This window comes from Elephantulus edwardii, unplaced genomic scaffold, assembly GCF_000299155.1.
Source record: "Elephantulus edwardii isolate Elephantulus edwardi_28Jun2011 unplaced genomic scaffold, EleEdw1.0 scaffold00019, whole genome shotgun sequence".
Taxonomy (NCBI): domain Eukaryota; kingdom Metazoa; phylum Chordata; class Mammalia; order Macroscelidea; family Macroscelididae; genus Elephantulus; species Elephantulus edwardii.
Window position 1 is genome coordinate 830,208 of NW_006399769.1, and position 22,722 is coordinate 852,929.

General features: G+C 39.6%; 2 gene segments (V, D, J or C); both read right to left on the reverse strand.

Moving 5' to 3' along the window:
* Positions 1-3,434: 3,434 nt before the first annotated feature.
* LOC102874119 lies at positions 3,435-4,761 on the reverse strand. The segment is given in 3 exon segments: positions 3,435-3,475; positions 4,311-4,616; positions 4,716-4,761. Coding segments are annotated over 3 exon segments (393 nt in total).
* A 10,311-nt stretch (positions 4,762-15,072) lies between these two features.
* LOC102843478 lies at positions 15,073-18,846 on the reverse strand. The segment is given in 4 exon segments: positions 15,073-15,330; positions 18,419-18,542; positions 18,575-18,719; positions 18,801-18,846. Coding segments are annotated over 4 exon segments (573 nt in total).
* Between the last annotated feature and the right edge of the window lie 3,876 nt (positions 18,847-22,722).

Here is a 22,722-nt window from a genome sequence, read left to right on the forward strand (position 1 = left end):
TCTCCACACTTCTTAATCTATACGTGGAATAGATCATCTTGGAGACCGGACTTTATGAGGAGGAATGCAGCATCAAGATTGGAGGAAAATGAATCAACAACCTACATTATTCAGATGATGGCAATCTTTAGTACTAAAAGGGAGAAAGACCTAAAGCACTTGCTACAAAAGATCAAAAATTACAGGCTTCAGTATGGATTACATTGCAACATCAAGAGGACAAATGTCCTTACCACTAGACCAGTCATAACAGATGGAAAAAGGATTGAAACTGTCGGTGATTTCCCCTTAATTGGATCCACAGTCAAATCCCTTGGTATCAGCAGTCAGGAGAAAACAAGATATATTTCTTTTGGCGAGGCTGCTGTCAGGGACCTCTCCAAAATACTCTAGAACAATGACATCAATTTGAAGACAAAGATGCATTTGATACAGGTCATGGTCTTTTTAATTACTTTCTATGTTTCTGAGAGATAGATAATGAGTAACAGAAGGAGGATTGATACCTTAAAGTTGTGGTGTTGGAGAAGAGTATGAAATATCCCGTGAACTGCCTGCCAAAAGAGTGCTTCTTGGAGGCAAGGGTGGAAAAACTGCATCTCTCATAATTTGGGCATATTCCTAGGAGAAGCTATTCCTTGGAAAGTGATAATACGCTTCAAAAGGCAGAGAATCAGCAAAAGAGAAGACTCCAATGAGTTGAACTGACCTGGTGACTGTTGCAACAGGCTCAAGTCTATCAAAGATAGTGAGGATGGCTCAGGATAGGACAAGATTTAGATCTGTTGTTCATAGAGTAGCTATGAGTTGTATTCAACCGACACCTAACATATAACAACAATGAGCAGCAAATATTTGTCTAACATCTTTTTATCTTTAAAATACTTTTTTAAGATAAAAAAAATTTTAAGGATTTTTTTCCTTGCATATTTTCTTACTTCTTCCTCCCTCTCCTGCAGTTCTCTCCTCAATGCACCCCTTGTTCCAGATTGTTGTCTTGCACATAATATATAATCATATATTCCTTTCAGATAGTTCTTTCTCCCTTTTTGTTTTAATGTGGCGTTCATTTTTTATCCACTTTCCCCCATCTCCCTAATCCTTCAAATATTTGTCCTATTTTTTAACAGTGATGTTGTGTGGTATTTGTCCTTTTGTGACAAAGATACTTCACTCAGCATAATGTACTCCAGGTTTCCCCATGTTGTGTAATGTTTTAAGAGTTCATTTTATTCAATGTTGCATAATATTCCATTGTGTGAATGTACCGTTGTTTTTCTATCCATCATTTGTTGATGGACTAGCTAAGTTGCCTCCATCTCTTTGCTTCTTGAATAGATTAGCAATAAGCATGAGCATGTATTATTTATATAACATCCCTACAGATGTTCATCCCCACAGGTTGGAAGATACTCAAAAGGTCAAAATACAACTGCAAATAAGTTGACTCCTCAAAGTAGAACACGCCTTGATGGCTCAAATGGAATAATCTTTCAGTGAATAAAAAATTTGTTTGCGCTGATGTGGCAAGACTCTAAAAAAGGAGAAACAGAGGGAAATATCCATTAACTATTGGTAAGTGGAATGTACAAAGTGTGATTTTTTTTAAATTTAGGTTGTTTATTTTTCATTTCAATGAACATCTACAGAGATGCAAAGTGTGATTTTTTTTAAAGTGGGAAATGGTAAAAATTTAAATGAAACACTCAAGAATTGCCATCCTATTCATTAGAGAGCAGAAATGGATAGGATTAGGCTATTGTCCTAAAAATGACCAAGAGAATAGAAATTATATTACTTTCAACATTAAAAATGCCATTTTCTTATTTATCCTGAAGTATAATTCTTTCAATGATAGAATAATAACAACATACATACAAAGACAATAATAAGATAACTATCTTGTAAATACAGGCAGCAAACACTAAAGCCAAAGATTTAGAAGTTGAAGATTTCTACCAAATTTGATAGGCTGAAATTTATCAAATATATAATGAAGATGCATGAAAAAGAATTGTTGATGTGGCATCAGGATTGGAGGAAGACTCATCAACAATCTACATTATACAGATGACCCAACCTTGCTTGCAGAAAGTGAGGAGCATCTAAAGTGTTTACTGCAGAGGGTTAAGGACTGCAGTCTTCAATGGGGATTGAAGCTCAATTTCAAAAAGACAAAGATTCTCACCAATGGGCCAATTGGCAGCACCATGATAGATGGAGAAGACACTGAAGTCATTAGCAATGTCAGTTTGCTTAGCTTCACAATCAACACTCTTGGCACCAGCAGTCAATAAACAAAGGTGAGTTGCTCTGGAGAATGCTGTTCTCACTGACTTCTCCAGAGTGCTGAAAAGCAATGATGTCAATGTGGAGAATAATATATGCCTGATTCAGATCATGGTTTTTGGAATGACTTAACTATGCATCAGGACGCTGGACAATGACCAAAGATGATAGAAGAAGAATTGATGCCTTTGAGTTGTAGTGCTGGAGAAAAGTATTGAGCATATTATGGACTGCCAAGAGACCAAACACGTTTCTCCTTTAGCAGGTTAAATCAGGCGGCTGCTTAGAGGCAAGGATTTTGAAACTCCATCTCATATACTTTGGGTATGTGGCCAGGGCGGACTAGTCTCTAGAGAAGGACATCATGCTTGGAAGAACAGAGAGATAGTGCAGAAGAGGGAGACACCGAATAAGATGAATTGACAGAGTAACTGTGATAATGGGAAATGTGTACCAGAAACATTGGCGAAGGATAAAGCAGAGTTCAGAGCTATTGTACATAGGGTCACTATAAGTCACAGGTTACTCAATTGCATTTAACCACAACAACATTGAGAGATAGTTGAAAATATCAATTAGATTACTTTTTCTTTACCATATAAATGTACTGAATTAAAGAATTGAATACCAAGCAACCAACTGCATTTTCTTGAGGTAATATTTAGAACGTACTTCTCACAGATAACGTAATGCCAAAAGGTGAATAAATAATTCACTTGTAAGATATAATACCTGTAATTGTGAATAGAAATTGTAATATTCCTTTCCAGGGAGTAGAGCTTTTCCATTGAATTGTTCTGATGCAGTATCTTGTCTAGAATTGAAAGCCACATTCCATGATAGGCTAACACAGTAGAGGCTATACTCAGAATCATAGCATGTGTGGAGGATTTTCTTAAGTGTAGTCACTCTTCCTCCCTTCCCACCATCTTTTGTGGCTTATCTAATTGACGTGTGTCTAATATATTTAAACAGAAATGGCTACTAATTATGCCAACCCATAGTAGCGTTGTCTGTCCTGTGCATGGCTCAAGTCCTTCCTGAAAATTGAAGAGATTGATATAACGTCCACATTCTCTCCTTCCCCTCTCAGAATAAAAGTTATGTCACAGGCTGGAAATTCACCCTGCCTCCGTTGCAGTCTCTCACACAATGGTATTTCTCTGGTAATAATCCACACCAATTCATTCCTGTTTTGGTGTTTTCACTGGTCAGAACCAAGACTAGCCCTTATTCTTTTAAAATAATTTTAAATTTAATAATTTAATTTAATAATTTTTTTTAAAATTGCAATTAATGTTTTCATGTTAAAATATAAACTATAAAACTTTCATGAATAACAGAAATAAAACAGACTAGGTGAAAAGAGATTCCAGAAGTGCTAAGTCTGATGTCCGTAAGTCCATAAGGGAAGGGAATGCAATGGAAACCACATTCTACTTTTAGATGTTTCTGTCTCTGCACTGGTCATCCACTTGACTCCAACCTGAAATTCAGAGTCCTGACTGAGGAATTGCACCGAGATTTCTTTCTGAATCTAATTTTTCAGAAGCAGATGGCAGATCCTTATCCCAAAGCATCAGGGATTAGGTTGAGCAGTGAATTTCTCTGTTAGTCAAACATTTAACCAATTGCATCACCCAATCAGCCTTGAGTCTAATTGGAAAAGATTTTGTCAGGATTTCCTGAGCTTCAACAGAACTCTGACCCCGGGGCCCTGATAGAGTCATTGACCCTCCATAAGTTACTAGTTTTCATATTTCCCTTCACTTTATAATACAAAATGTTTCTGTTTGAGGTTAGTATGGGTGGAAACATAAAAATAGGGAGAGCCCTTGGGGAGAGTTTTATATAGAAAAATAATATCCTGTGATCTCAACAGGAAATCAGCCTTTAAGTTTCATCTGCACCTGCTCCTGAGTCTGAATCCTGTACTTGAGGCTCCTGAGTGCCCCCTGTAGCCGCATTCTCCCATCAGGGGTATTTTTGTCTAGCTTTACATTTATTTCCTTTCACCGTGTCTTTTGCACAGTAATAAATTGCTGTGTCCTCGGTTCTCAAATTGTCCATTTGCAGATATAGCATGTTCTTGGCGTTGTCTCTGGAGATGGTGAATCGGCCCTTCACAGACTCACCGTAGTTCTTAGTACTACTGGCAGGATTAATTCTTGCAACTCAGTCAAGTCTCTTGTCTGGAGCCTGGCGGACCCAATGCATCCAGTAGTTACTGAAGGTGAATCCTGAGGCTACACAGGAGAGTGTCAGAGATCCCCCGGGCGGTCTCAGGTCTCCCCCAGACTCCACCAGCTGTACCTCACACTGGACACCTGCAAACAGAAACATTCTGTTCAGGGAATCTGTAACTCATATCCTGTTTTTCTTACTCATATCAACTCACTCAATTATTTTTGTCCCCATAAAATCACCTTTTAAAATAGCAACTAGGAAAACCCAGCTCAACAGGGACTCCATGGTGTCTTCTCCTCTGCTGAGTCCAGATCACTGTGTGAAGAGGCTCCTCTCCCAGAGCTGAAGTCGGGGCTGTGGTGTATTTAATCAGTGAAAGGAGGGTCCCTATTTGCATTTCCTCCAACTATATAGAAAGCTCTAGGCTTAAATAGTTTCAGAAGGTATTGTTTCCTAGAACAGACAGGAATGTCCTGAGAGGATTTTGGTGGCAATTATAACAATTGGAAATAATTATTTGTTTTCATGTGATTGTTGTAGACTGAACAAGTGAATTTAATAAAATAATTTAATATATCATATCTGCTATCTAGAAATGATATAAGACTATACATTGTCACATTCATGTAATTTCACTTTATGTACTTGTATGGGACTTAATGCATGTTGTATCTAAAGAGTATGACTTCTAGTTCACCAGGATGAAAACAAAAGTCCCCACACTTACATCAAAAGTAAATATTTGTTAAACTGAAAATATAGAAATGGTGAAGAATTTTAGTTCACTTGCAAATATACTTATCGATGTACATTTCAATTTCAATTTCAATACTCATGGAAGAGATAACGAGAAATCAAGTAGTGTCTTTTATTGTGGAGGCATCCTACAAAAATCTGTTTAGATTGTTTAAATATTAGTATTCTTACAGTAAACAATAAATTTTGGAAAGGGTGTAGAGAAAATGGAATTCTCAAGTACTGCTGTTAGGGTTGTAAAATGGTACAACCCTGATGGAGGGTAGATTGTCATTGCCTAAAAAACCTGGACACGGAAATCCCATATGACTCAGCTATTCCACCAATGTATCCAAGGAAATTAGAACTGAGAGATGAGTGGACATATGTACATCTATGTTCACTGAAGAATTTTTCACAATAGTAAGAAAATAGAAACAGGACAAACGCCCACAAACAAATACACCGAGAAATTGTAGCACTTCAACAATGATTTTGTAAATTATATAATATGGGAGAAACTTAGAGAGTATTATGTGGAGTGGAAAAACTCTGCCCTATAAAGAAAAACACTGCGGAAGACTACTATTGTAAAAATAGGATGATATGCCTGGTGCCAAAGCCTCTTCTAAATCCTGCTTGAACATCTAACAGTTCCTTATCGATGTACAGTTCCAACCATTTTTAAATGATCTGCAGTGGTGTTTTGCTTGTGTGTTATATTAATGATGTTGTTTGATAATTTCCACATTCAGGTTGATTACCTTTTTTAATGAATGGTAACAAATATGGATCTCTTCCAGTCAGTTAATCAGACAGCTATCCTTAGTGGTAAGGAATTGTGCTGCCAACCCAAAAGTATGCAGTTTGAAACCACTTGCAGCTCTTCAGGAGAAAGATGAGCAGTCTCCTCCCAGGTGATTTGCTGCCTCTAAAAACCTCAGTAGAGGTCTAGCTATGAATTGGTTCCAATTAGTTCTAGGTAAATCACTAAATTAAAAAAAAATGTTTTGAGCAAACAGGAGGACATGACTTATGTTTTTTCCACAGAACAGTTAGTGGATTCCAGCTCTTTCTCTTTGGGTGGGAAGTACAAATCCCTACCTACTAGGCTACCATAACCCCCTATCTTTAACTAGATGTTAGATATGTATTTGTTCTCATCCACATTAAGAACACAACATAGGCCAGTTTATTTCCCTCTTCTCCACCACTCAAATTTATTAACAAGATGTAAAACATATGACTTACACTTTGAGATGTATATGAAAATAATTTCAAATTTTTAAATTTCATTTTCAAGACTCTTTTCCTTAGCAATTACATTCCTTTCTTATTTATTCTCTTTATTATGTGCTCTTATTATTCGTTTGTTGTTGTACTTTAGCAAATCAAACATCAAAAGCAACCAAGCAAACATTTATTAGGAGACTTGAATGATAAAGGGCTTTCTGTATATAGCACTTCTCTTAATTATGACATGCATTTATAGGTAATGTATTTCCACTCAGAAAGTCAAATAGAAAGGGAGCTCTGGTGGCCTAGTGGCAAGACACTGCACTGCAATCCCAGAGGTACGTGGTTCAAATCCACCAGATGCTCTGCTGGAGAAGGAGGGGGCAATCTCCTCCTGTACCAGTCAGATCTGATTTGACGGTACACGTAAAAAAAAAATAATAAAATAAAAAAGAAAGTCAAATAGAGATTATCACTTTTATTTGGAATACATTTCTATTGGATTTTTTTATTGATAAAATCCATTATTGAACAAAATATAAAATATAAGTAGCTTAAGAGTTAATTTCCTATGTTATCTGGTGTGAAGAGCATAAATGAATTAGTATAAACCTTATTCTCTATTCCTTTATTACTTTTGAAGGAATCTGTGGTATCTTAGTGGTAAGAAGTTGCTCTGCCAACCCAGACAAAGGTGGTTCAAGTCTACCAGCTCCTCCACAGTAGATTGGCAACCCCAGCCTTGCAATTTACTGCTTCTGAAATCTGCTGGAAGTTGATCTGACTCAATGGTACATAAAAACATGTTGCTTTTAGTCAGTCTTTTATTTTTCTGTGTCTATGTTTTGAAACTATGAGTCAATGGTATTTAAAAGCAAGGAGCAACGGTGTCTCTCTGGAGACTAAGGTGTGCCTGATACAGGCCATGGTATTTGCAATTGCTTGCATCAGAGAGTTGGACAATGACTAGGGAGGACAGAAAGAGAGTGGATGCTTTTGAGCTGTGGTGCTGGAGAAGAGTACTGAATGTACCATGGACTGCTAGGAAAACAAACAGATTCATCTTGGAGAGGATTAAACCAAGCTACTCCTTGCAGGCAAGGATTCTGGGGCTTCGTCTGACATACTTTGCACATGTTGCCAGGAGGGACGGGTCCTTGGAGAGGGACATCATGCTTGGGAGGGTGGAGGGACAGCGCAGGAGGGGAAGACCCTCTATGAGATGGATTGATTTGGTGACTGGGGTAATCGGATGGGTGTGTCAGAGGCAGTGCGGTTGGCGCAGGAGAGAGCAGGGTTTAGGGCTGTTGTGCATAGGGTCACTATGAGTCAAAAACGACTCGACGGCACATAAGAACAACAACAACTGAATAACATGGGAGAGACTAGAGAGCATTAGGCTGAGTGAAACAACACAGTCATATAAGGACAAATACTGCATAAAACTACTATTGTGAAAATAGGGGGATAATTGAGCAAGATATGTAAAAGTGTTCACAGGGGAGAAGGTGGAACAGAAAAGGAGGAGAGGTAGAAACTAAATGTGAATTGCTCTGCAGTTAGCCCACTGAGGAAAAAAGTTAGAGTGAGCCCAGACTTAAAATTTCATTGAAGAGAAAGGGATGAATAACAGTGAACACCTAAGCAACAGAGGATTCAGACCAAGTAGCAGGAGCACATGTACTTTGTACTGTGTGTGTGTGTGTGTGTGTGTGTGTTTGTGTGTGTGTGTAAGCATAGAACTTCCAGAATAAATCATAGAATTAAGTTGCTGAAGGGAAGATTTCAAAGGGAAGCTTGAGAAGACAAAATAAAGTATTATATAATGAAATATTCAAAGAGCTACAATCAGAAAATAAAAAGAGCTGAATTAACTCAGCATTTCTTAAGCTGAAGAATCTGAAGAACAAATTCAGTCCTGAGTTACAATACTTAAGGATGTTATTGGCAGAATATTGAATAATCCAGGAAGCATTATAAGAAGATGGAAAGGAGTATACCGAGTCACTGTACCAAAAGAGAATTGGTTGGTACAGAAGAATGTCATGAAACAATACATGATCATGAAGCAATGGGGATGAAGGAAGATGTTGAAGTGGCTCTGAAGGACCTGGGGGGCAGGGGGGGAAAGGTCCCAGGACTTGATAGAATACCAATTGATATATGTCAACAAACAAATGCTGCTGTAGAAGTGCTCACAGAGATGTGCCAAGAAATCTCGAGGACAAATACCTGGCCAACTGACTGAAAGAGATCCATATTCATCCCCACTAAAAAAAAAAATAAATAAATAAACAAAAAGATGGCCTGATAAAGTGTGAAAATTATTGAACAATATCACTAATATCACACACATGCAAAATACTGCTGAAGATTATTGAAAAATTACTGGAACAATATATCAGCAGAGAATTACCAAAAATACAAGATGAATGTAGAAAAGGCTGTGGCACTAGAGACATAGTCATCAATGTCAGATGGATCTTGGCCAAAACCAAAGAATACCAGAGGAATGTCTGTTTTTCATTGCCTATGCAAAGACATTTGACTGTGTGGCTAACCTTGAGAAGAATGGCAATCCCAGAACACTTGATTGTACTCATGCAAAACCTGTACTTGGAGCAGGAAGCAGGCATCGAAATAGAGCAAGGAAACACTGCACAGTTCTAAGTTCTGAAAGAAGTTCGTCAAGAATGCATCCTTTCTCCACACCTTTCAATCTGTATGCGGAACAGGTCATCTGGGAGGTTGGATTTATGTGAAGTGTGTCAACAATCTGTGTTATGCAGATGACACAACCTTGCTTGCTGAAACTGAGAAGGACCTGAAGCATTTGCTGCAGAAAGTCAAGGGATGTAATCTTCAATATGGACTGAAGCTCATCATCAAGAAAACAAAGATCCTTACCACTTTGCTAATTTGTAGCACAATGATATATGGAGAAGAGATTGAGATTATTAACAATTTCAGCTTGCTCTGTTCCACAATCAACACTCTTGGCACCAGCAGTCATAAAATCAAAAGATGAATTACACTGGAGAAGTCTGCTGTCAGGGATCTCTTCACAGTCTAAAGAATAATGAAGTCAGTCTAGAGACTAAGGTGTGTCTGACCAATTACTTGCTATGCATTAGAGAACTGGATAATGAATAAAGATGACAGAAGAAGAATCAATGCCTTTGAATTGTGGTGCTGTAGAAGAGTATCGAACATACCTTGGGGCACCAAGAGAACAAACAGTTCTGTCTTGGAGAGGGTAAACCAAGTTTCCCCCTGGAGACAAGGGTTTTGAAGCTCTGTTTCACATAGTTTGGGCATATGGCCAGAATGGACTAGTCTTTGAAGAAGAATGACATGCTTAAAAGGATGAAGGGACAGCAGGAAAGGGAATCCTCTCCTGATGAAATGGACTGACATAGTAACTGGGGTAATAGGGGTAGGTGTGTTGGAGTCAGTAAGATTGTCTCAGGATAGGGCTGGGTTCAAAGCTATTGCACTAAGAGTCACAGGAGACTCAATGGCATATAATAACATCAATATAAGTATATATTTCACATTTTCCTTAGGGGATCCATGATGTTTATGATTTTGTGTCTACTCCTAATTTTTTTGTATGAGCACAACTAAGTGTTTTAAAATTTCCATTCTCTTCAATGTTACCAATCATGTGTTAAGATACACATAGTCATTTGCCTTTGCTTGACCAATAAAGCACAAATAAACATCTTTCTAGTTCTCTCTGCTTCCAACCAAGATCCATCTAATAACAACAATGATATCCCTCATTCTATGACTTCTTCTGAATCTCATTTGAATTTCTAGTAGTCCCTTGTAGACATCCTGCTTCAACCATATTTGAAGACTCTTCAGGAGGATTTTACTTGAATTAATGATATTGTTTGATGATTTCCACATTCTGTTGCATCATCTTTTTAGGGAACAGGAACAAATATGGAAATATTCCAATGTGTTAACCAGGTAGCCATTTTACATATTTATTCATAGACACTAGTGAGTATGTCTAGGTTTATATCTGTTTTCTGAAACAATTCACTTGGTATTCCAGCAATTCCTTGGGACTTCCTTTTTGCCACTACCTTCAGAGAAGCTTAGACTTCTTTCTTTAGTAGTAACTGGGTTTTTGTTATTAGGTTTTGAGCATTTTTTAGTCTGCATTATAAAGAGACTGCCAAATACAGCCAGAAATGCACAATCTGAAGAGGATAAAACTAATAATGGAAGCTTCTAAAGATTAAATCTCTGTGCACATCAAAAACTTTTTCCAACAGAGTGAAAAGAAAATTTACTGACTGGGAACAAACATTTGGCAATGCCATCTCAGACAAGGGTCTCATAACAAAAGTTTACAGAATACTCCTGGTCCTCCAGAAGAAAAAGACTAGTAACCCAATTACAACACGGGCAAGAGACATGGAAAGACTCTCCACAGAGGAAGATATTCAAATGGCCAACAGACACATGAAGCAATGTTCAAAATCAATGGCAATAAGAGATATGCAAATGAAAACCACAGTGATATACCGTCTTACCTCAGTAGCAGTTGTTAACTTTAGCAGGGGAGAAAGTAATAAATGCTGGATAGGACGTGGTGAGAAAGGAACTCTTATACATTGTTGGTGGGATTGTAAAATGGTATAACCTTACATCTTCTTTTAAAGCTTCCTACATCATTCAGGATTTTGTGCATAGACGCATAGACTCTTACACTGATGTGAAAATACTTCCAGGCTCTCATTTTTGCTAGTTGGAGAAGTGTCCTGACCCCTTTGCAAGGTAAAGAGCCTTCCTGACAATAGTAATACAAAAGAAATTATACTTTCCTTTTAAAAAATTCATTTCACACACCACTATATAAAGTCATATGGATTTCCACTCAATAACCTAGTAACAGAAGAAAACTGCCCATAGGTTTTCTAGGATGTGATTAATGAAAAAAGATCACTAGATATTTTTTCTTCCTGATCCTCTACATGTGTTCCAATGGCCATCGTTTCAGCTTTAACAGCTAAGTGCTTAAACACAGCACCAACATATTTCTTTTAGAAAAAAGTGCAAACCATAATGCAAACAGATTCCAGTGAGGTTGATTTGGATTCATCTCATCCCTGATTAATAAAGTTACCTCACAGGATTCCCAAAACTATAGAGGGAGTTCTAGTGAGTTAGTGGTAAAGAATTGTGCCACTGTTGTTGTTGATAACGTAATTGTGAGTTACCTACAACCAATAGTGACCCCGTGTAAAGCAATTCTGAAGCCAGACCTGTCTTGAGCCTGTCTCACTAATTCCCACACATCAACATCACTGCCCCAGTTACTGTATCGGTCCATCTCATCCATCTCATCAAGGATCATCCTTTCCTGAACTGTCCCTCCACCCTTCTGAGCAGGATATCCTTCTCCAAGGATCCGTCTCCCCTGGCCACATGCCCAGAGTACGTGAGATGGAGCTTCAAAATCCTAGTCTCCAAGGAGAAACTCAGTTTCACTCTCTCCAAGACAGGCCTGTTTCTTTTCTTGGCAGTCCATGGTATGTTCAATCCTCTTCTCCAACACCACAATTTGAAGACATCAGTTCTGTCAAGGAATTGTGCTGGCAACACAAAATCCCTTGATTCATATTGCTCTATGGACAATCACCTTCTGTATAATTTGTTTTTGTTGTTAGATGCCATAAAATAGTATCCAACTGACATCACAGCTATTTATCTGAACCTAATGCTATCCTATACCATTCTCATCATCTTTTAAGCCCATTTCTGTAGTCACTGTGTCAATCCTTCTCATTGAGGGTCTTTTTCTTTCCCTAACCATCTTCCTTTCTAAGCATTATGTCTGTATCCAAGAAATAGCCTCTCCTAGCAACATGCCGAAAGTATGTGAGACAAAGTTTTGTGATCCTTGTCTCCAAGGAGCTCTCTGGTTGCATTTTTTTCTTTTTATTTTATAGGGAGTCCATGGGATATTAAGTATTCTTCTGCAACCCAACAACAGAAAAGCATCAATCCTATCATCCTACTCATTGTCCATCTCTCATATCGTTGTTGTTGTTGTTGTTGTTATGTGCCATTGAGTCGCTTGCGACTCAAAGCGACCCTATATACAACAGCTCTAAACTCTGTTCTATCCTGTGCCAATCACACTGTCTCCGACACACTCATCCCGATTACCCCCTTCAGTGATTCAATACACCTCAAAAAGGGCCTTCCTCTCCTGCTCTGTCCTTCAACCCTCCCAAGCATGATGTCCCTCTCCAAAGACCGGTCCCTCCTTACAACATGCCCAAAGTATGTTAAACGAAGCCTCAGAATCCTTCCCTCTAAGGAGCAGCCCAGTTTAACCCTGTCCAGGATGCATCTGTTTGTTTCCCTAGCAGTCCATGGTACCCTCAATTCTCTTATCCAGCACCACAGCTCAAAGGCATCAATTCTCCTTCTATCCTCCCTGTCCTGATGCATAACAAGTGATTACAAAGACCATGGCCTGTATCAGACACACCCTAGTCTCCAGAGAGACACCACTGGTCTTCAGAACTTTGGAAAGGTCGCTGACAGCAGACTTTCCCATCGCAATACGTCTTTTAATTTCCTGGCTGCTGGTGCCAAGAGTGTTGACTGTGGAGCCAAGCAAACTAAAGCTGTGAACAATCTCAATCTCTTCATCATCCATCCTGATGCTGCCAATTGGTCCAGTGGTGAGAATCTTTGTCTTCTTGACATTGAGCCTCAATTCATATTGGAGGCTGCAGTCCTTGACCCTCTGAAGCAAGCACTTCAGGTCTTCCTCAGTTTTAGCAAGCAGGGTTGTGTCATCTGCATAACACAGATTGTCGATAGATCTTCCACCAATCCTGACCCCACATTTCTCCTCATAGAGCCCAGCCTCCCAGATAATCTGTTCTGCATACAGGCTGAAAAGGTATGGAGACGGGACACATCCCTGGCGTACGCCCTTCGCAATTTTGAACCATGCAGTCTTTCCCTATTCCATTCTGATGACTGCCTCTTGGTCCAAATATAGGTTTTGCATTAGGACAATAAATTTTCTGGGATCCCCATTCTTCTCAGAGTCAGCCACAGTTTGTTATGGTCCACACAGTCAAACATCTTTGCATAGTCAATGAAATACAGATATACATTCCTCTGGTATTCCCTGCATTAAGCTAAGATCCATCTAACATTAGCTACAATATCCCTAGTACCATGACCCCTTCTAAACCTAGCCTGTACTTCGGGCAGTTCTCTGCTGATGTGCTGTTCCAGTCATTTTTGGATCATCTTGAGTAGAATCTTGCTTGCATGTAAAGCAATGATATTGTTCTATAGTTTCCACACTCTGTTGGGTCACCCTTCTTTGGAATGGGAACAAATATAGATCTCTTCCAGTCAGTTGGCCAAGTGGTTGTTCTCCATATTTTTTTTTTATTTTATTGGGAAAAACATAATGAGGGTACAAGGAGCTGTGGGTTGGGGGCAGAAGGGTGAGGACGGGCAGGGATGCAGTTGTAGAGCTGCACAATTTAGTTCGTGGGGGGAGCAGGTGAAGGAAATGAAAAAGATCCAGTGGGGACCAGACGCTACAGGGGAATAGTAAGCATTTTCCAATGGCAATTAAACCAACTGTCTTATTGATTTGGGAACTGGATGCAGACTCTCTGACTTCTTCATGCTGAACAGGGGTGTCAATGTGAAGAGGGGAAGGGAGAACACTTTATCACTTTACTGGTGGTCTTGGGTTAAAGCTACTTGCCTTCTTGTTCTGTTAGAAGATATTTTCCTGTCATTTGCTCCCCTCTGGACTGAAAAGTGTTTTCCCAGGTGTGTCCAGTGGGAATAGCTGGTTGAACCCAGAAGCTCCATCCTCCTTTGCTTCCTTAGCTGGCAGTTGTATTTCCTTTTTATCACTGGCACTGGGTTCAGGGTCAGGTCTGGAGCAAAACTCAGTGTTAATGTTACCTATTGGAAAGGGAGCAAACCTAGAGAGAACAAACTTGTGAGTTACAAATAGAAGGGGTTTGGGGGTGTTGCTTTTAGGTTTACTGGGGGAGAGGGTGGCGAAAAGTAGCCTAGATAAAATTCTCTGGATGCCCTAAGCATTTTTCCCCCATCCAAGGGTCAGATGGCACAATCTGGGAACTGAGGAGCTCACCCTGCCAAAGACAGCCCACCCCGAGCCGAGGGCCTAAGACAGCCCATCCCAAGCAGGGCAACAGTCCCCAGGGGCTGGCTGGTACACTCCCCCTCCAATTCACCCCACCCCACTGTGATCCCCTCACCTGACTGAGGACTATGTGGCCAAGGGCAGCGTTTCCAATTCCAGCACCACGACTTTTACCCTATAAGTGGTCATACTATAATTTGAAGTAGGTGTCACTGCCCTCCCCCTTTATAAATGGCAAGGGGAACCTGAGAGTTGTGAACAGACTCCCCCCAGGTCTAACTAGCTTTTGGTAGAAGCATTCGACAGATCAAAATATATGGTGTGTTTAGGATGTCAGTCCTCTTGGACATGCTGACACTGTAAAGTGCCATCAAGTAGACAACTCACAGTGACCTTCAACAATCTATTGTATTGGTGATCATCTTCTCTGGCCTGTCCAAGGAAGCTCAAACCTGCAGGCGGCCGGATGTGCGTCCCATCTCCAGCTTGGGCAGCCGGTGGCCTCCCGCTTCCCCCACTGCCACCATCTTGGCTCTAAGAATTCCCCCCAGAACAAGTCCACTTTGCAGCAGTGTGGTGGCTCCGCTGCACCCGTCTTGGGGAGGCCTGGTGCCTACCATCCATCTTGGGTGACGGAATCCATAGGTTCTGGCTGTGGGAGCCTCATGGAGTTGCTGCGACAGTGCAGCAGCACAGTGTGGGCTCTGCGGGAGGGGGTTGGGAGCTGTGAGACTCACCCATTCCTCCTTGGGAATCCTTGAATTCCTGTTGTTGAGCCTTGATCTTCACTGAAGACCAGTCATCAACTGTTTAACTGTTCAATTATCAATAAACAGAGGTCTGTAGAAGGCCATAGTGGCCCTGCTCCAAGTGGTCCGCTGCTCCCACAGCTCATCACGTTGTCTCTGCCTCTACCACCATCTTGGATCTCCTGTTCTCCAGATTTCTTGACACAACGTGGTGAGCACATCCACGGCAGCATCTGTTAGCTGAAATATGTCAGCTGAATAAGGTGCATGTTAGTCTTCAAACTGACATCATTGACCCTCACTAATTTGGAGAGATGCATGACTGCAAACTTCCCCAATACAATATATCTCCTTAACTCCTGACTGTTGATACGAAGGGTTTTAATTGTAGATTTAGTAAAATAAAATCACTAGCAATTTCAATCTTTTCTTAATCTATGCTGATGTTGCTTACTATTCCAGTAGTGAAGATTTTGTCCTTTTAATGTTGAGGTGTAATCCTTATTGGAGGCTATACGTAAGCATTAAAGTCTAATTTATCACCTCTGAAAACTCCCTGGATGGCCAGCTGATAGTTGGTCTGACTCCACAGTACACAAGAATAACTTTAATGGAGGCTGACTGTCTCCTTTTTCAAACACACAGCAGATATGCCTGTTAACCCCAGCTGTGTTTTCACCACTCTAGCACTTTACCTTTAGAAATTCACCGTGTTTCTGCATTGACCTTCTCTGCTGAGATGCTGAGCACCAAATGGAACTGAAGGAAAGTAAACTTCCTGATTAGGAACTGAATATATCCCAACCTGTGCTCAGGTGAGTTGTGAACTTTCGTTAGTCCCCCAGGGATCTGGTGCACAACTTCATTCACATACCGAAGAAAACATGGGTACTTCCTTATTGGAAAAACAAGTTATACTTAAATGGATCCCAGAACTGAGAAGAAAATACTAAAAGCCACGATCTCATATTTGATCTTTGTCCCTGCATGGAAGACATGCTTATATGGTAGGTTGTTGGAGACCACCCCAATGAAAACCTTGTCAGTGAATTTTTAATGTCAGCAAATGTTTTCACAACCTATCAGCAAACTAATGTTGTTCTTGAGTGTCGTTGAATTGTAGATGACTCATAGTGACCCTATGAACAAAAGACCTGAACTCTTGTATAACTTTCTCCAAGTTCATAGGGTTTCTGGAGGAACGCTATTTCAGAAGTGGATGCCACTCCTGCTTCCAAGCTTATTTTAATCGGGGAGCTTCACCAAACACTGTCCGCCATGGGTGACCATTATTGCATTTGACACATCAGTGTCACAGTGTTTAGCATTACCACAACCACGAGTTACCTCTTCGTACAGCAAATGGACAGACCAGATAGATAACAAAATATTCCAGAGATTGCTTACTGTCAGCAAAAGTAAAAATAAAACGTAAATAAAACCAGAATATAATTCACAGCTGTTACTCCTCAAAACAAATAACTTGTCTTTAAGCTAAAAGAAAGATTCTCAATTATAAGCTTCCAGGTTGCTAAGGAATAAATAAAAAAAGATTCTTCAGAAAAATACTCTTGATCCTTAAGATCTGAAATCAATCATGCCCTTCTTCTAACTAAATCCTGTCTGTGTGTTCTTTTGTGTGGTACTGATCCACTCTGACCCTGTCTACCTGAACTGGATTTTGCCCAAAGTGGCACACAACAGAACAGTGATTCAGATTTAACACCCCCCCCCATCTTGGGAAAAGAATTAGAGAGACAGCAGTAAGCAAGAAATCAGAAGAACTGAGAGTATTGGCATAGAAGTAAAAAGACTTTTTTATGCCTCAGTGGTACAGAAATTCTCAGCCCTTGAGAAACAACATATTCAACTATTGAAACATCTGTTTTGAACAAAGCAAGCCCAAGGACTTTGAAAAAATTAGTAGAAGTGAGAACTTATAGACCCTGAGTCCCCCAGGAGGGGGGAACACTGGATGTAGAAAATGGGGATCACACCAAGGATAGTGTCAAGAAGGCCCATCTAAATGGTGAAAATGTATAATCCCTGCTTCCTGAAGAAGGGAAAGTTGGATGTGGACAACTGGGAGGGACCACATCACATCAGGAAATGCCTCAAGAAGATTGACTGAAAAGGTAAAAAACTAAATAGTTCTGTCTTCTCCACTTGGTCTTTGGTACATACCATTCTTCTTCCTTTCTTTCTGAGTTTGGAATGAAAGAGGTAGTGCCATGTTCTTGTGATGGTGAATAATGCTGCTATGAACACTGATGTATAAATCTTCATTTGTGTCTCAGATCTAATTTCCTTGGAGAATATTCCTAGTGGTGGGATAGCGGGTCATAGCGAGTTTTTATATTTAGCTTTTTGAGGAAATGACAAACTGCCTTCCTGAGTGATTGTACCCAAATGTCCAACCACAACTGAATGGATTGAGAAATTGCTCCATATTTACACAATGAAATACTACACAGCACTCAAGAGCAACAACAATTTTGAAAAAATGATACATTACTTGGGAAAGACTGGAAAGCATTATGCTGAGTAAGCTAACTCATTCACATAAGGGCGAATACTTAACAAGACCTTCGCTGTAAAAATTGAAAGATAATTAGTAAAATGTGTATGATGGTCGAAGGGGAGAAAGTGTGGGAGCAGAGGGTTGAGGATGGGTAAGGGTGAAATCACAAGGTTAGTCAATCTGGTTCATGGAGGGAGGGGGTAAAGAAAATGGGAAAGACCTGGTGGGGACTGGAAAAGATGGAACAACGTTGAGCATAGTTCAATGGTAATTTATTTCAAAAATCATTATGAGTGGGGATGATTGTATGAAACACAACGTGAATGAAGAAAACCATGAAACACAATGTATACAAACTTTGCAAGCAAACCAATATAAAATGAAAGTATTTTAAAAATACTTGTCCTGCTCCTCCTCTTTTTCTTCTTTCTTCACCTTTATAAGGTAAATTCTTTAATCTATGCAGTTGTTTCCTCTTTCATAGTTTCTGTCACATTTAGAAACTCTGTGTGTATATCTTGCTCAGTAATAAACAGCCATGTCCTCTGAACTCAGACTGTTCAACTCCATGTAAACTGTGCTTTTAGATAGATCACTTGTCATAGTGACTCTTCCCTGGAACTTCTGTGCATATTCTGTTGCATCACTGCTTCAACAATCAATTCCATCCACTCAAACACTTCATCCAGGTTCTGCTGCAACCAGTGAATTTCATAACTGGCAATAGTGTATCCAGATGCCTTGCAAGAGACTTTCACTGATATACCCCAGGCATGGTCACTGTAGGTCCTGATTTGTACCAGATTGACCTGGGAGCAAACACCTTTTGAAAGCATACAAAGTTTCAAATCCTTTCTGAGTAGCCACAGACCCTTTATCATTCCTGGGACTGGGAACTTCAGACCTGAAGCTACTGCCATGAAGAAAAGGATTCTCAAACTCCAGTCCATGGTGAGAGAGCTGTGTTTTCAGAACTTCTGTCAGGAGGGGTGTGGTGGTTATTGAGTGATCTTCTGATGGTGAACACATACCCAAATTTAACTTATTAGAACTCAAATTGTTTGCATATGTATGAGACAAAATATTTCAATGCTTAAATATGTACCTTGTTTGGGGAGTACATGCAGTTTAAAATTACTTAGACACAGCAGTTAAAGACTCCAGAAATGTTAAGGATAGAACTGGCAGCAGGTTGATACTATAAGGCTTGTTTGATTACCTGAATCCCTTCACACATACTTGAATTCTGTGTATGCCAAACTACTTCTACTGAAGAATACAGTGAGAGTGGTTAGGAAAAGATGAACTAGGTGCCATTTCTATCTGCAAGACAGGAAGAAATGAGGGTTAGAGGTAAGAAATACAGATTTTTCTTTTAACTTTGACACTGTATAGATTATTGCAGCATTCTAAGAAATTTGCTAGAATTAATATGATCTGTAGAAAGCAGATATTTACTTAATAGGTATTTCTTTTAATCTTTCTTTATATTAGTTACTGTTTTTATGTGCCATCAAGTCAGAACTGATTCTGCCTGACTCTCCAGAAGGTTTTCAGAGTCTGTGAATTTCATGGGAATATATTTCAATTCTTCTCCCTCAGAGCAGCTAGTATATTTGAACTGCATGCCTTTAGATTGGCAGTGTAGCTCCTCACCACTAGGTCACCAAAGGTTCATCAACTGAGGACTACTAGAAATACAAGATAGGCCTATAAGGGGCCATGGCACTACAGACATCACTGCTAATGTCAAGTAGACTAAGCAAAAGCATTTGGCTATGTGGATCACAATATTGTGACTAACCTTGAGAACAATGGGAATCACAAACCACTTGATTGTGCTCATGCAAAATGTAAGCTTGAACAAGGAAGCAGTCATCACAACAGTGCAAGGAAACATTGCATGATTCAAAATCAGGAAAGTGCATCAGAGATATGTCCATCTCCATATCTTCTCAATCTACATGTGGAACAGATCATTCAGGATGCTAGAAGTTATAAGGAGAAATGTGGCATTAAGACCAGAGGAAGATTCATCAACAACCTGCATCATGCAGATGACACAATCTTCCTAGCCAAAACTGAGGAGTACCTGGAGCGTTTTCTGCAGAAGGTCAGGAGATAAAGTCTTCAGTATGGATTGAAGCTCAAAATCAAGAAAACAAAGATCCTCATCACTGGGCCAATTGTCAGAACCATATTAGACTGAGAAAAGATTGACATTGTCGCAATTGCAGCTTGCTCAGTTCCACAATCAATACACTTGGCATCAGCCTTGAGGAAATTAAAAGATTAAAACCTACTGTCAGGGACTTCTCCAGAGTCCTGAAGAGCAATGGTGTCAGTCTAGAGAAAAAGGTGCCTTGATCTTCAGGATTATTTGCTATGTATCAGAGAGATGGGCAATGACTAAAGATCAATTTTTTTTTAGCTGTGGTGCAGGAGAAAAGTATTGAACATACTATGGACTTCCAAGAGAACAAGCAAGTCTGTCCTAGAGAGGATAAAACCAAGTTGTTCCTTGAATCAAGGATTTTTAACTCCATCTCACATATTTTGTGCATGTTATCCAGAGGGACCAGTGCTTGGAGAAGGAAGGAGAGTTGTAGAACAGTTCAGGAAATGGATTGACACCGTGAGTCAAGGGGGGTAACCATGTGAGAGAAATGGCTCGGGATAGGGCAAGGTTCAGACCTATTGTGCAAAGAATCACTATGAGTCTTGCTTGAATAAACAGCACATAACACCACCACCAATATTTTATTAAAATAAATTTCAGAATTCACAGAAAAAGTTAAGCGTTTCTGTGTAGTGTATTTCAAAACGGAAAATCAAGTAAAAACTTTCTGGTATTCAGTAATGAATAGAAGTTGACTTACAAGCACTCATTCATAGAACTTGTCATCTAACCCCTGCACCTTCTTATTAGGCTAAAAAAGATTTGTCTCAAAGAGCTGAACCAAACTCACAAAGGATGAAGTTGAGTAACAGTCTATTGCCATGGTCATAATAATAAAACAAATAAACTTCTTCCCTGATATAACATATTTGGGTAGATCCTTCCCACATCAACTCTCATCTAGGCTGTGTGACACCATTGGCAAATGAAACAGGAACAAGTCACCAAAGTCCTTTGCCACATTATAAGCTATCTCTCTCCTTGGAGACCTAAAACCACCTGTGAACATGTCCAAGATATGATGCTGAATTTAGGAAGGACACGTAGAAAAATAACCAAATGCCCTGTAGCAAGAGTCAGCCAGATTCCACACATGTGAAGAGGCCGGAGTAGGCTACCCAAGTTAAGTGTAAACAATGTTGTTGGACCCTAAACTAAGCTCTGAGAATGTGGACCTTCCTCAAGAAGGAAGAACTGGATGCTAATGATGTTAGGGCTGAAGGAAAGATACTAATTCATATTTCAGTGCTACTTTTTTTCTTTTTTAAAAAATTGAGATTTTAATGCATGTGTATAGAGACTTTGGATTTCCATTCATTCATTGTTGCACATTTTCCTCCCTGCCCACCCCTCCCCCATATCACTTTAATCCAGACTCTTGTCATGAAAATAATATCTAATCATATATTTCTTTTAAACAGTTCTCGCTCTCATCTGTTTCAATGCAGTGTACATTATTTATCCCTTCTTTTCTTAGTTGCCCCCCAACCATGATGTTAGTCCCATTTTACAACAGTGGCATTATGTAGTATTTGTCCTTTCGTGACTGAGATATTTCACTTTTCTTTATGTCTCATCTCTGATTTTTTCTTCTAGAATGTTTCTAGTGAGGCTCTTGTCTTCCAGCTCTCTGATCCTCGGTTCCATCTCTTCAGTTCTATATTTTGCTTAAAATGAGCAGAAGTTGAAGCACTTTCTTTGCAAAAACTAAGAACTACAAACTTCATTAATTACATCTCAAAATCAAGAAATGAAAAATCCTCACCTCTAGGCTACAGGAAGCACCATAATAGAGAAAAGAAAAAAATTGACAATTATTACATCATATTTATATCCACAATTGACAACCTTGGTACCAGCAGTCAAGAAAGTAAAAGACGTAATAAAGGAGGTCAAAATTGATTCCACTGTGGAAAGCTGGGCCACTTCAGTAGACAGTGTCACAGATGAGAGCCACAAATAGGCAAGAGAGTAGAGAGGAAGCTCCTACTCACTTGCTTTAAGTGTGGATCTGAAGGACACTTGGCCAAGGGTGGCTCACATTAGGTCCTCATGGCTAACAAGATTGACAGGCCCCAGCTCACTGCTGGAAACAAAGGAGGATGCTTCAATGATTTAGATCCTCCCAGAAGAGCTGTGGGTGAGCATTAACGTTATTGGTAAGTATATTCGTTTTCTCCTGGACACAAGAGCCTACTATTTGGTCCTAAAAGCCTTCTGAGGTCCCAACTCTTCTCACTATTTCTTAGTTGTTGGACTTGATGGAAAACCTCATAAGCAGTTCCTTACTTCACCTCTGCCTTGCATGTGGACTTCCGAGTTGTAAAACAACCCAGTTGTAGATGAAATTTGCTCCAGGACTTAAGAACAATAAATGACATAGTTGAGCCTCTACGCCTTGTGGTTCCTAACCTTTATACTATAATAGAAAAAGTGCTAGTCAAGAGGCCTTTTATTTTAAGAACTACCTTGCCTCTGTAACTTGATTTGTGCCACTATTAGAGCCTCTACTTGGAATATTATTGTTGTTTTAACTTTTGACTCATGTACTTCTAACTTGTTAGTTAAATTTGTGTCTTCTAGGCTCCAACAATTCCATGACACATCTTGAAGGATATGAACATGTATATGGCTAAGCACAGTTGAT